The sequence below is a fragment of the Ursus americanus genome, chromosome 14 (assembly GCF_024610735.1).
Source record: "Ursus americanus isolate L20-20 chromosome 14, mUrsAme1.1.p, whole genome shotgun sequence".
NCBI classification, from domain to species: Eukaryota; Metazoa; Chordata; class Mammalia; order Carnivora; family Ursidae; genus Ursus; species Ursus americanus.
In genome coordinates, this window is record NC_142140.1 from 54097792 (window position 1) to 54112793 (window position 15002).

General features: G+C 53.1%; 1 protein-coding gene across 3 annotated transcripts in view; it reads left to right on the forward strand.

Moving 5' to 3' along the window:
* The first annotated feature begins 4992 nt into the window (after positions 1–4992).
* ARHGEF18 (Rho/Rac guanine nucleotide exchange factor 18) overlaps positions 4993–15002 on the forward strand; it is an 81335-nt gene continuing 71325 nt past the window's right edge. For 2 of the 3 annotated variants that reach the window (XM_087867309.1, XM_087867310.1), the window contains exon 1: positions 8880–8975. In XM_087867309.1, the coding sequence (XP_087723435.1) occupies positions 8900–8975 (76 nt within the window). In that variant the 5' untranslated portion in view covers positions 8880–8899. Of the gene's footprint in view, positions 5247–8879; positions 8976–15002 lie in introns of those variants that run through there. The other variant, XM_045774255.2, reaches the window with a different exon arrangement.

Here is a 15002-nt window from a genome sequence, read left to right on the forward strand (position 1 = left end):
GAGGAAATTGGGGGAGATGATGGAATGGTTCTATATATTGATCGTGGTGTTGGGTACATGAGTGTACGGATTAGTTAAAACTCGCAGAACAGTGCTCTCAAGGGATTGAATGTCCCTATATGTTAACCTATGTCACTTTGTAAACATTGAGAGAAGACAGAGGCCCATACTCAGAAAATGAGACCCTACTGCATATTTTCTTCCTTGGGACTTTCATGAAATGTGGTGAGAAATGGTAAGCAAATTCTAGAGTGTAAGCTCTCCTTCTGAAACAAGAGACCGGAGAGCAGGGGCTGCTAAAGCTCTGACCGTTCATGGTTATACACATTAGAGGAAGAGTTTCTAAATACAGACAGTCCCTGACTTACGGGGTTCAACTTAAAATTTTTCGACTTTGCGATGGTGTGAAAGCAATATGCACTCAGTAGAAACTGTACTTCAAATTTTGCATTTTGTTCTTTGCCCAGGCTGCCCATATGTGGTATGATCCTGTCATGATGCTGGGCAGTGGCCATGAGCTACGGCTCCCCGTCAGTCATGAAATCAGAAACTTAGATCTTTGATATATCAATGGTTGCACAACTGTTACTGTATACACTGACAACCACTCCAGTTTTCACGTTCAGTACCGTATTCAGTAAATTACATGAGATATTCAATTCTTATCATAAAATAGTTTTGTGTATGATGATTTTGCCCAGTGTAGGCTAACGTAAATATTCTGTATATGTCTCAGGGAGGCTAAGCCAAGCTATGCTATTTGATAGGTTAGGTATATCAAATGCATCTTGACTTATGATACTTTCAACATATGATGGGTTTATCTGGATGTAACACTGTTGCAAGTCAAGGAATATCTGTGTAAGACGATATGCATCACTACTCTTTTCTCTACATCTCTGCCAGCAATAAGTGTTATCATTTTTTAATGTTTTTTAATCACATTTTTTACGTGTTTTATAGTGACAGCTTGGAAATTTTTGTTCAATCTTAGAAAATATTGGGGATCGTAGATAAATTAAATATGTAGAATTTCACAAATTTTCTGATTTCTCCTATAATTTCATCTACAATAAGATGATAATCAGACACAATTTCTCACTTATTTCTGTTGTCGTTGACACTTTCTTGGGTGTGAAGTGACAGCCAGATGTCACTTGTTACTGAACATTCACACTCTGGGCTCCTGAGGACATATTTTCATATGTTCTTTGGCTCTTGGTTTCGAGAAATACCTGTTCACGTGATTTCTCAGTTTTCTATTTATGTTGTTCGTCTTTTTCTTATCAATGTACCGAAATCCTTTTTATATGAATGTACTAATCTTTCACAGACAACTAACTGATCTTTACTTACTGGTTTTGTTTATAACATCTCCCCCCTACATTTGTGTTTAGCTTTTATATATCATCAGATATTTCTGCCTTGTCATTCATGACTTCTGAGTTTCCTCTCTTAGTTTAAAAAAAAAGAAAAGAAAAAAGCTTTTCAACCCAAAGTGTAAAAATTGCCTTGTAAATTTCTTCTACAAATTGTATTAATTTGGGGTGTTGGTTGTTTACATTTGCCCTTTAGCCCGTCTGGAAATTTTTTTTTCCCTGCAGCACAGAAAATATCACTCCACCACCTCTCTATCAAAAGCGAGAGAAGGAAAGGTGGACCTAACGGACCCAGGTGTCCCTCACTAACTCAAGCCAGGGCCCCACACTTAGGCGGTCCGTGTTGCATTCCCAGCCTGGTTTTGGGGTTTTTTCTCACTGTGGTCTTGGGTTGGCCGGCAGAGAAGCCCTGGTGAAGCACTGCCCTCTAGTGGCCCTTTCAGTGATAGCAGCTATCGTCTTAAGAACCATTTCTTAAAGCTAAAAGCAGGATGGGTTCATTTCCTCTGGGGTCAAAACTCTCCAGCAGTATATATCCAAAGGGGTTCAGATGAGGGATTCCAACAGATATTTGCACATGCATGTTCATAGCATCATTTTTCATGATGGCCAAAGGTGGAAAACAATCTAAATGTCCATTGACAGATAGACATAAACAAAATCTGTCCATCCACACAGCGCAATATAATTCAGCCTTAAAAAGAAAGGACATTCCGGGGCGCCTGGGTGGCACAGCGGTTAAGCGTCTGCCTTCGGTTCAGGGCGTGATCCTGGCGTTATGGGATCGAGCCCCACATCAGGCTCCTCCGCTATGAGCCTGCTTCTTCCTCTCCCACTCCCCCTGCTTGCGTTCCCTCTCTCGCTGGCTGTCTCTATCTCTGTCGAATAAATAAATAAAATCTTAAAAAAAAGAAAGAAAGAAAGAAAGAAAGAAAGAAAGAAAGAAAGAAAGAAAGAAGAAAGAAAGAAAGAACATTCTGACACCTGCTACAACATGGAAGAACCTTGAGGGCATTATGCTCAGTGATATAAACCAGACACAAAAGGACAGAAATTGTCTGACTCCACTCATGGGATGTACTCAGATGGCAAATGGAGGGACACAGAAAGTCCAACAGAAGATACCAGGGGTGGGGCAGGGGCTGGGAGTCAGTGTTTCATGGAGGCAGAGCCTCACTTGGGGGAGATGACAAAAGTCTGGAGATGGATGGTGGGGAAGGTTGCACAACAGTGTGAATGTGCTTAATGCCCCTGAGCTGTGCACTTAGAAATGGTTAGAAGAGTAAATCTTACATTATGTTTATTTTGCCAAGGAAAGAGAAAAGGGTACCTCAGGCAGAAAGGATCTCCCTGGAGGTGAGACGGGGGAGTAGAGGGAGAGGAGAGCCAGGGGTACACAGCTGCACAGTCAGCATCTAGGAGGCCACGGGGACCTCGGCAGTGGGAGGAGGGCAGTGAGGAGGGGGTCCAGGGCAGAGGGCCAGGGAAGCCCATACTGAGAGCAGGGAGAGCATTCTCTAGCAATCGGACCACAAGAAGGAGAGCAGGACAGGGAGACAGGGAAGGGGAGATGCCTGAGAGAATTTAAATTCTGGCAGGGGAGCCCATGAGAAGAGGCAGAGAGAAATGGAGGTGGGGGGGAGAGAGAGAAGCCCCTCCTGGGCCAAGGACTCTAGACTCCTCACCCTCCCTCCCAGCACCACCCAGTGATGGCGTCTGTGTGGGTCTCTGGGGCTCTGCACCCTCTGAGCCATCTTGTCCCCGCCTCTGCCCCTTCATTCCCTGCTTAAGTCCCCCCCACCCCACCCGGATGACGCCCATCAGTCATGCTTGCAGTCTGGGCCCCAAGGCCCTGCAGGTCTGAGCACCGCCCACCTCATCTTCTAGGGCTGTCCCCCTCCAGCCTCACTCCCGTCACGCAGGCATTCCCCAAACACGCCAAGCTCAGCCTGCCCCCTAGCCTTTGCCCCTGCAGTTCCTGCCCCACGGAATGTCCCAGATCTTCATTTGCATGCCTGGCTCTTTCTGAGCCTCCCCTGGCGCCCCCCCCCCCCCGCCCCCGCGAATGCAGCCTCCACCCCCACCCGCTCTCTGTCACATCACCAGGTTTGCTTCCGTTCACAGCAATTAATACGGTGTGGGTCTGTTTCCGGCTTCACAGCTTGCCTCCAGCACTCCAGAGCAGGGGGTTGTGTCCGCCCTGTTCACCATAACACCCCCCCCCCAGCCTACAAAAAGACCCAGCATATAGTAGGTGCTCAATAAATGTGTGCTGCATTCAGTAAATAACCAATGGTTACAAAATGGGTTGTGCGTGTGAATCTTCCCTGCCTCCTGTGTCCTGCGTGTGTCTTGTGTTTGTTTCTGTGGGCTGTCGGCTGGAGGGCGCTGGTCTGTGATGTTTGCCGGCTCCCATGGTGTCCGTATCTCTCAGGGTGGCCCATTTCCAGGTACCAGCGTGATGTCACCGACCTCAGGACTGGGAAGAGATGCCCAGGAGCACCCCACCGTCCAGTATTGCCCCCAAACGGGCTCCGTAGTCATAAATAACCTCGAGAGCACGGATAAGAGAAAAATGAAGCAAAATCATTAGGGAAGGTTGAATTTCTTCATTTTATTACAGCAAAACGTGCATGACATAAAATTTACCACGTTAACCATTTCTAAGCATACAGTGTGGCATGAAGTACACGGTGTTGGAATTAAGCGGCTATTACTTTAGTTCTTGACGTGATTTATTTAACTGTAAGTTAATATAATTAAATGTTTTATGATGGCAGCCTTTAACACCAGCCTGCGAAACTCCTGATCCTTTACAATCGGCTCCGTGAACCGGGACGAGCTGGCTGTACCTCCTTGTGTCTGCTCTCGGGCTCCTCTCTGGCCTCCCGGTGAGCGTGCCCGACTGCCCGTGTGTGATTCCATGTGTCCCCATTGGTCATGTCGTGGGCACACCCTGTGTGCACGTGCACCCACCTGTGTCTGAGCATAAAGGGCACCCGGGGATGTCTGGGGGTGCACCACTCTGCACACCCCCACGTCTACCTGGACCCCCAGGTATCCACGGACCCGTATGCCACGGGACCCTTGTCTGTGCAGGAAGCACGTGCCTGAGTATCCACTCTAATGATGGGTGGAGTCCCGTCTGAGCGTTTCCTCCTACCTCCATGCTCAACGGGGTCGGGTTGGCTTTGCAATCAGCTGCGTGGGGCTATTTACACCACAGGGATCCGCGTTTGCTACATTATCAGGGCGGCTCCTTCTTTTCTTTTCTTTCTTTCTTTTTTTTTTTTGGTCTGCGAGGTGGTTGGTAAACATTTACCGCAACACCATGGGGACCCACGTGTGTACCCACACACACGCCGGTGCGGGTTCCCGGGGTCTGAGCGCCTGCGTCTCCGTGGGTACACGCGGCTTCTGTGCCCCCTGCATCTCCACACGCCCGTGTACCCGAGTGAGGCCCTGGCACCCCGCTCCTCTTCACCAGTTGGTTCCACAGGAAGCTGCAGGGGTGGGGGCGAGGGCGCTGAGGCTCCCCGCCCCATTCCTCACCCCACCTCTCAGGACACCTGCGCTCTGGGGGCTGAGCAGCGGGGGAGGTTCCCCGCTTCTGGAACCCAGCCTGGGCAGTGTCCTCAGGCCCCCGCCTCGGCCCAGGGCTGGGGTCAACAGAGGCGCCAAGCAGGCGGGCAGACTGTTGAGGAAGAGGAAGCTGGGGCAGAGTTGGGTCACCCTGCGGTTCCCCTGGGGCCCCGACCCGCCAGTGCTCCCCCTGGGCCTCCTGGAAGCCTTAGCTGTGGGTCCTGTGGGCCGCAGGAGCTGGTAGCCAGCCAGGTACTCACGGCAGCGAGGACAAGCCTCCCTCTGGTGAGTGACCATCACGGGGGCGTGGGGGACAGAGGGGCCAACAGAGACAGAGTGGCAGTGGGTGGGGGGAGTCCGGCCAGCATCGGATAGACCACCCACAGTGTCTGTCCACCTTGCAGCCAGCCTGCTTCCTGAGTGGGCAGGGAAGGCTGTTTGACCCGGGTTTGCTCTGCAGGGGTCTGTGCGCCCAGGAGGTCCCCCCAGGGGGCTGGGGTCCACCGCACGTGCAGCCCATAAGACCGGAAGATGGGGGCCCTTGTAGCCAAAGCCCGCACAAGGGACCCAGCCAGGGGGCAAATGGGGTGCTCCCTGTACAGAGTCACCAGGCACGCTTCGTGAACTGGATCCCGGCCACCGCCACCCCCACCACCCCTACCCCCCCTTCGGGGCTTGGGTGTCTGACTTTCACAACAAACACTGCCTTCTAAGTTTGACGTCTGAGGGCCCGTCCTGGGGAGGGCGCACCCCAATCTTCCGAGGTCAGCGGAGGAAGAGGAGGACCCTCCTTCTGGGCCACCCTCCAGGTCGAGCTCTGCCTGGGGAGTCGCCCCCTGGCTCCCACCGAGGCCCACCTTGCGGAGTTCAAACCCGCCTGCCTGGGGTGGGGCGGAGGGGGCGGAAGGCTGCGGTTTGCACAGGGCACACCCAGGCCCGCTTCCGCCCGCCCCGGGGCCACAGGGCTTGCAGGAGGCGTCAAGCACAGAGGGTCTGGTGGCCCTGGGGCAGCCTGGAGGGGGTGAACTGAGAGGGGAGAGCTGGGGCCGGGAGAGCAGAGCTGCTGAGTCAGGCTGGAGGCATGCGGAGAAGGCCTCGAATGCCACCCCCAGGGGGCTGATGCTCCAGGGTTCCGCTGGCCCGGTCACCTGCAGTTCTGAGGAACGGGCTTGACGAGCAAGTGCAGCCCAGGGAGGGCTCCCCCCCGCACCCCCCACCCCGCTCTCAGCCTCCTGTGAGTTCTCTAGCCTCTGCTGTGGGCCCCTCTGGGAGGGCTTCCTGGCAGAAGCGGGCTTTTCACGGGAATGTCAGCTGCCCACAGACATCAGTGTATCTGTTCAGGGCTGTTTTCCCCATGTCCCCTCAGACCCCCAGGGCTGGACATGGTCCGGCACTCGGTACTGTCGCTGTGGATGGTGGGATGGCTGTGTCCACCAGGTGCGGGTTCAGATCCTGGCTCCCCTGACTCCGTGTGGCTGCGGGCAAGGGGCTTTCACTACTCTGGCCCTGTTTGTTCCTCTATGAAAGGTCGGGGCCTTGCAGGTGAAATCTTAACACGGTGCCTGGCACCCCACAGGAGCTAGAAAGCACGGTCAGCCTGCCCGTCCCCATAGTCTGTCCCCATCCCAAAGCCTTGCTTCAGCCACAGAAGCTCTCACATCTGCCCCCCACCCAGAGGTCCTGGACATCCCAGCGGCATCCATAGCCATCCAGGCAAAGGCGTGTGGCGGGAGGTGGGGAACTGAGGCCTGGAGCACAGCCTGGAGGTGGTTATGTTAAACCTCCACGCGCTGTTCTCTGGGTTTCTATGGGTTTCTATGTAGGAGTCTGGCCGTCTGTGTATGGTTGTGTGTGCGCGTGTGTCTGACCGTGTGTGCGCGTGCACGTGCTTCTGGGTGTGAAGGTACGTCTGACTAGTGTGTGCACGTCTGTGGTTGTCTGTGTGTGCTGGAGTGTGTTGGCTGTTGCTGGCATGGGTGTTTTTGTGTCTTTCTGTTAGTGACAGATTTGGGGTCACCTACTGGGGAGGTGCAGATGGGGTCGTCAGGGCCGGGGTGGGAGGCATGAAATGACCAAGGACAGAGTTCAAAGGTCAGACAGAGAAAGGAAGATGGGCCAAGGCAGGAAGGGAGACTGAGGAGGACGCAGGAAGGAGAAGCCTGTGGCATGGGGGTGGGGGGTGTTTAAGAAAGAGGGGGTCAGAAGCATCCAGCAAAGGTGGGGCAGAAAATGTCCGCTGGATGTAGCCCCTAGAGAGAACGAGAAGGCTGGAGGGGATGGAAATCAGCCTACAGGGGCTGTGGGGTCGGGTGGGTGTGAGTAGGCAAGCAGATAGATAACCCTTCAGAAAGTGTCGCTGAAGACGGAAAAGTGACAGCCTTCTCCTCCAAGGGGGAGGTGGCAGGCCAGGACGCAAGGAAGGAGAAGGCCTTGATCCTCTCACCGGTGACAGCGGTTTGAGGCTGGGAGGTCACAGAAAGGATTTGGGGAGCAGAGGACGAGGTCAGCAGGGAACAAAGCCAGAATTTCGTTGCCCAGGGAGCGGGATTGTAGGAGGGAGGCTTGGCCACCAGGGGGCAGCGCTGACATGGCCACGCGCTGCCCAGTGCCCGACACCGGACCGCACACCCACCCCATACACCCCACTCACACCACCGGGCAGACACACAGAAAGCGAGGCAGGCACCTAGACTCCTCACAGATAGCAGACACGGATCTCCCCACGTCCCGGGTGAGCCATGTAGGTCCAACCCTACAGATAACAACGGGCATCCAGACACACGCGCAGGATCGCAGATAGAGATACAGATATAGATAGATGCAGATATATATTTTAACGCCCATTTAACAATATTCAGCCGTAAAAAGGAAGGAAATCCGGCCATTTGTGACAACATGGATGGACGTCGAGGGCATTCTGCTACGTGAAATAAGACAGAGAAAGACAAATACTGTGTGATCTCACCTAAATGTGGAATCTAAAAACAGCAACCGAACTCGTGGATAAAGGGATGGGATTTGTGGTTTCCAGAGGCAGGGGCTCGGGGAGGAGGGAGAACGGGAGGAAGGGGATCACAAGGGACAAACTTCCAGGTCCGAGATAGGACAGTGCTGGGGCTGTAACGCACGGCATGGTGACTCGCATTAACGCCGCTGGGTGGTGTGTGGAGAGTTGCTAAGACAGTAGATCCTGAGGGTTCTCACCACAAGGAAAAGAAGATTTTTTTCATTTTTTCTGTACAAATCTTGTTTTCCATATCTATAAGAGGTGCTGGGTGTTAAGTAAACTTGTTACGGAGATCATTTCACAGTATAGGTAGTCAAGTCATGCCTTAAATTTATATAGCGCTTGTGTTCATTGTATCTCAATAAAACCGGGGGGGGGACCACCTAGATGTTCATATTCACCCCCACCTAGGCAAGGTGACACTCAAGATTTGCACTCAAACACACACTCACGGACATGGAAGGATGCACTCTACGTACAGACTCACAAACCCAGTGTCGGAATCACAGACGATGGCACACACGCACACACAAACACTCAGACATTCAGGCACACATAGGCTCACCTCAGGACCCAGTCTAGACTTGCTTTCCGAGGACCCCAGTGTCACTACCACTCACACTGCCGTCTTCGGCTCCTCCTGGGAATGTCTGGTCCAGCCAGGGTGAGAGGCTTCCGGGTCAAGGAAGGGGGGTGGGGTGGGGGTTGTACCAAGGGCTTGGCCTCCCCCCAGGCTGGAGTCCCTGGGCCCCCCAGCCAAAAACCCCAGCCCCCCTGCCCTAGCCCCACGCTCCCATCAGCTGATGCATCTGGCAGCCCCTGGCGGCAGTCTCCGCCCCTCTTGCTGGCAGCCCCATCTTGGCAGGGACTCCCAGCCAAACTCCGGCTTCATCCCTGCTGTTCACCCTCACTCTCGCATGCGTGGGCCCCCATGGCTAACTCGGCGCTCAACCACTCCTGGCCAGCCCTCTCCAAGCTGTGGCTGAAGCGATGGGCCTTCAAGAGAGGTAAGGGGGTGAGCAGTGACCAGCAGGCACGGCCACCCCGGCAGGGCTCCCTGGACAGCCTGGAGCCTTTTTTTGGCCTGGGGCACGGACTCTGCATGATCCAGCCCCGAATTCCGTGATCCCTAGCCCCCCCCACACACACAGCCCACAGAACATCACAGACTTCTGGGGTCCCTCTCACTTCAGAGGAACCGTCTCCCTAGGCCCAGCCAGGACCTTGTCTCAGGAGGAAAATTTGCGGAAAGAGAATCCATCCCAGAGCTCTGTCTGGGCAGCCTGGTGACTTCCTGGGGGTTCTTGATGCTGTCTGCTCCTGGAAGGCTGCGGGACGGAGGCTCAGGGAGGCAGCAAAAAAAGAAGAGGTTGGAGACTCCCAGGGGTTCTGGTAGATGCCGCCCTCAAACACACACACATTGTCTGGTGCCAACCCCCTTCCCGGTCCTAGGGCCTCAGTTTACCTCTATGGGGGCTGGAGAGGCCCTTATAGTACATCCCTTAAGGTGTGGGTGAATTGCTTTGGCACATAGACGCGTCTCCTTAAAGCTCAAGGCGAGTTTACCCTTGAAGATAACCAGACAGTGTCCGGGGCCACAGGGGGTTTCAGTTGAGAGGACCCTCCTGGATGTCCTTGCCCCTCTGCGCCTCCCACCTTTGCACAACCCTCCCCCACCCATCAGGCAACCCATGCTTAGCCTCCGCAAGTCCTGGCCACTGCCACCTGCATGAGTCGAGCACTGCTTCAGGGTGGCGGTGAGTGTTCGTGAAGGGGGGAGGCCAATGAGAAGATTCCTTAGCTCATTCTCGCCACAGACTCTGTTTGAGAGCCGAATGTGTACCAGGCACCTGCTTGGGTCAGGAAGGAGATGGGACTATCCGAGGACCCGGAGGCTGGGGCTGGGGAGAGAGAGGGTGGCCTGGAGACTGGGATGCTGTACAAGAGTAGTCAGAAGAGGGGCGCCTGGGTGGCACAGCGGTTAAGCGTCTGCCTTCGGCTCAGGGCATGATCCCGGCGTTATGGGATCGAGCCCCACGTCAGGCTCCTCTGCTATGAGCCTGCTTCTTCCTCTCCCACTCCCCCTGCTTGTGTTCCCTCTCTCGCTGGCTGTCTCTATCTCTGTCGAATGAATAAATAAATAAAATCTTTAAAAAAAAAAAAAAAGAGTAGTCAGAAGGATGGAAGCTGCTGCCAGGTGTGGAACCCTCGTGATGCTGAGAGAGGTTGAGTGACTTACTTGAGGTCACACAGCACACGCATGCTGCAGGAGGCAGGATTTGAAAACAATTCTATACCAAGGCTACCCTTGTGGTGTGTTCTGACCAGTAAACGAGGCTATCAGTGTGGGTGGCTGGAGGGCGGGGTGGGAGGCAGTTAGACCCACCAGTGAATAGCAATACCAGAGAACTCGTGTGTCAACCAAGGACCACCAAAGTGCCTGTCTGTGACCCAGATCCTTACGACGTTCCACCCACTCCTGGCCTCTCTGCCCACCCCATCTTCCAGCCCAGGCAGACTGAGACTGGCAAGTGGGGGAGCGAGCTGAGGGAACCAGCAGTGACTCTTACACCCTTTTATGGCTGGTGATGCAGGGCCTGATGGAAGAGGCGGCCTGGGACCTAAATCCGGGATCCTTAGAGAGAAGCATGGTGTTGGGGAGCGAGGTCTTTCCTAACAACGCCCTTCCAGTCTTTAGCCCAGGGGTGGGGAAGCCCACTGGAAGAGGGAATTTTTGTACCCCGCTTAAGCTCTCTAACTGGCCATCCAGGCACCTCACGGGACTTCCTGAAAAAATGATGGGGTTGGACTTGAGGAAGCAAACAAGGCTGAGGAGAGGGTGGTTGGGACCTGCAGTGAGGTTCCCTCAACTGCATGTGTAAGGAGTGCATTCTATGTCTTAACTTGGTTTTCTTCTTGCCTGGCTTCTCTGACTCTGTTCTGTCCCTCTTCCATCTACATGTCTCCCCCCTCATCCCCTCAGAATGCAGTCTCCTGAATGTAATGGCTCCCTGCCTCTGAACACTGCCACCCCACCTATCCAGCTATCCATCCATCCGTCAATGCATGCATGCATCCATCTACCCACCCATCCGCCCATCTAATCGTCCATCCATCCAACTGTCCACCCATCTAACCGTTCACCCATCTAACCATCTATGCATCCATCCATCCAAATAGCCAGGCAGCCAAGTATCCATTCATTCATTCATCCCGGCAGCCATCCATCCATCCATTTATATAAGCATCTACCCATCTACCCATCCATCCATCCATCCAGCCAGCCAGCCAGCCAGCCAGCCAGACAACCATCCATCCATCCATCCATCCATCCATCCATCCATCCATCCATCCATCCAACCATCTAGCCAGACAACCATCCATCCATCCATCCATCCATCCATCCATCCATCCATCCAACCATCTAGCCAGACAACCATCCATCCATCCATCCATCCATCCATCCATCCATCCATCCATCCACCCACCCATCCATCCATCCATCCATCCATCCAGCTCGCCAACTAGCCAACTATCTAACCATCCAACCATCTATCGAACAATTTATTCACTCATTCATTCAACCATCCACTCATCCACCCATCCAATCATTTATTCACCCACCCACCCATTCATCAGCTTACCACAGGATAGCCTGGTGGTTATAAACCCCTGCTTTGGAGTCAGAAAGACCTGGGTTTGCATCCCAAATCTTCCTCTTACCAGTATGGTATGACCTTGGGCAGGTCTCTAAGCCTCCGTTTCTTCTTTTGTAAAGTGGGGACTCGGGGGTTGTTATGAAGATAGAAGAACGCAAAGTACATGGCAGACTTAGAACTAGGCAAGGGGCATATAGGAACGAATCAATGCAGGTAAGATTGTGCTACTTGGGGCTTAGGGATGTAAAAGCGGGACAGACACAATACCTGTCCTCACGGACCTCCTGGTCTGGAGCAGGGGTCAGCAAGCTTTTTCTGTAAAGGGAGTAAATATTTTCAGCTTTGCGGGTCATACGTCTCTGATGCAATTACTGAGCTCTGCTGTTATCACATGAAAGCCGTCATGGATAATACGTACACAAATGGGCATGACTTGTGCTAATAAAACTTTATTTATAAAGTCAGATGTTGAGCCAGATTTGGCCCATGGGACTCCTGGTCTAGAAGGAAACAAGTAAACCAATCACAGTGTAACAGTGGGTTAAAATTGTGGTTGACAATTGTTCGTGTGGGAAAACCCCAACAAGAATTGTGGTTGCATAGGGAGGGAAATAATGGGGACTGAAATTCAGACAGTGGCAGGGGAAAGAAGGAGAGAGGATGGAGTGGAGAAATGTCAGGGAGGTCACATTGACAGGGTTTGGTGTCCTGAGAGGTAGTGAGGAGGGAAGACTGGTCTCCAGGTTTCTGGCCAGGTCACAGGGAGGATAAGGCATTCACACAGCTATAGGGACACAAGATGAGGAGAGAAGACAATGAGTTTGGTCCTGACAGCTTGAGGTTGGCGTATGGGTGGGAAGGTCAGGCAGCAATGACCAGAGGCCACTGGAGACAATGCCTGGAGCCTGGGGGGAGAGAATCTTCCACCAAAACCAGAGCTCACTGTGCAACGTCAGTCAGAGCTCAGTCTGAGCAGCATCAGGGTTCAGCTTGTGGCACTGATGGGAGCTCAGTCTATGACACCAGGATCAGGACTCAGTCTGTGATATGAGGATTGGGGCTCAGTCCGTGATACCAGGACAGGGCTTCATCTCTGATACCAGGATTGGAGCTTAGTCTATAACACCAAGAGGGGCTCAGTCTGTGATATTGGGATTGGAGCTCAGTCCATGACCCCGGGATGGGGCTCAGTCTATGACACCTGGGTCAAAGTTCAGTCTATGACCCTGGGGATCAAGGCTTATAGTCTGTGACACAAGGATTGGGGTTTCGGCGTGAGATACCAGGATGAGAGTAGAGTCTGTCATCAAAGTCGAGCCCAGCCAGTTCTTGGGTCAGAAGATTCTATAGAAAGAATAAACTCATCCCTGGCCTTTCACTTTCAGCCTGTGGATCCCAGACCCCCAGGGTTTGCAGAGACAAGGGCTGAGGTTCGCCTTTAACCCCTACGTGCTGTCAAGGCCTCAGACCTCCATGAGGTCCCTGCCCAGTGAAGCAGGCAGACCTGAGGCCCCCGGGGTGCTTGGCCAAGGGATGGGACTGACCCTTGGGCCAGCTCCTCCTCCCCTCCCAGGCCCGCATCAGCGCCCCAGACCCACCCCCACATCTGGTTTTTCTCCTTCACAGCCTGCTTGTTTTGTTCGGACATTTCTCTGAGTCATAGACGCCGCCTTGGCTTCAGGGTGGGGAAGGCGGGAGATACAAGGCTTACATGAGGTACAACAGAGCAGAGTCCCTCAGTCAGCCTGGGAGGGCAGCTGGGAGAGCAGGGTCGGTGGAAACAATGACGTTCTCGCACACTGTGACAGGCCCAGACATCAAAGGCTCATCTACCTTGAAGGAAACGGAGCGGAAGCCCATAAGCTCCCACCCAATCAAAATTCTGCAAGGGCCCTCGCCATTTTTTTTATTTTGGCAACAATTTCGTTGAGATAGAATTCACACCCCCTGCGATTGACCCATTTAATGGGCACGATTCGGTGACTTTTAGTACGTTCATAGTGTTACGCGACCAACACCACAATCCATTTTAAAACACCTTCATCACCCCAGTAGAAATTCGTATCTTCTAGCTCTTCCTCCACACCCCCCACTCCCCCCCCCCCACAGCCTTAGGCAACCGCGAATATGCTTTGTGTGTCTCTAGACTCACTTATTCCAGACGTTTTCTTTTTTTCTTTTCTTTTTTTTTTTTTAAGATTTTGTTTATTTATTTGACAGAGATAGAGACAGCCAGCGAGAGAGGGAACACAAGCAGGGGGAGTGGGAGAGGAAGAAGCAGGCTCCCAGCGGAAGAGCCTGATGTGGGGCCCGATCCCAGAACGCCAGGATCACGCCCTGAGCCGAAGGCAGACGCCCAACGACTGCGCCACCCAGGCGCCCCTATTCCAGACATTTTCTGTAAACCCGCGTAGCATGCGGTCTCTGTCAACCGGCTGCTTTGCTTCTAACGTCTTCAGGGTTGATCCCCCAGCTGGCAGTAGGGGTCAGAACTTTTTCCCTTTTTGTGGCTGAGCACTACTCCGCTGTACGCCTGAACCACACCTTGTGTATCTGTCCAACCATTGGTGAATATCTGGGTTGTTTCCACCTTCTAACTATTGTAAATAACACTGCTCAGGAGCAGGCACGTATAGGCTTTTGGGTGGACGTACAATTTCATTTCCCTCGAGGAGATACCTAGGCGTGGGGTGGCTGGGTCACGTGATGGCTCTGTGATTTTCCTTTTTAAGGGACTGCCACACAGTTTTCCAGTGTCCTTGGGTTTTTGCACACGGGCATGTGCCCACCTAACTCCTTTGCACTCATCTATTCACGACGTGTGTTTGTTTCTGCCTTGGCCGTTTTCTGCCATCCCGGTTCAGAGGCCCTGGCAATTTTGTATTCATAATTTCGTATTCTTTCCTAAAAGAAGGCTCCTCCAGATTGTGTACATTTCAGGGCCTCAACACTTGGAGCAGTGTTCGCAGGTCCGCAGCCAGGACGAGAGGGAGCATGAGTGGGTGCAGACAGCCCCATTGGAATAGAGGGACATCATCGACCTTCCTGCTAGACCCTTTGGAGTATGAATGGGGGTGTTGCTCATAATCACCCTGGCTCAGCATTAAGTAGGACCGTCCCCAGCAAACCAGGACATGGGGTCACCCAGCCATAGGGGACCCAAGCTACCTACCTAACTCGGTGCTTTCCAAAAGCATCTGATGTCCCACTCCTCCACCCCATCTCAGCCCCACCTGAAGCTACCATTACTCTTACTTAGAATGTGCTGGTCTGGTCGGTCCCTTAATGAATCCCTTCACTGGTATCTTCTCTCCTTCATCTCTACCCACCTCCCCAGGCCTCTCCTCCAGGCACTCTCCTGTCACCTCCCTGGTC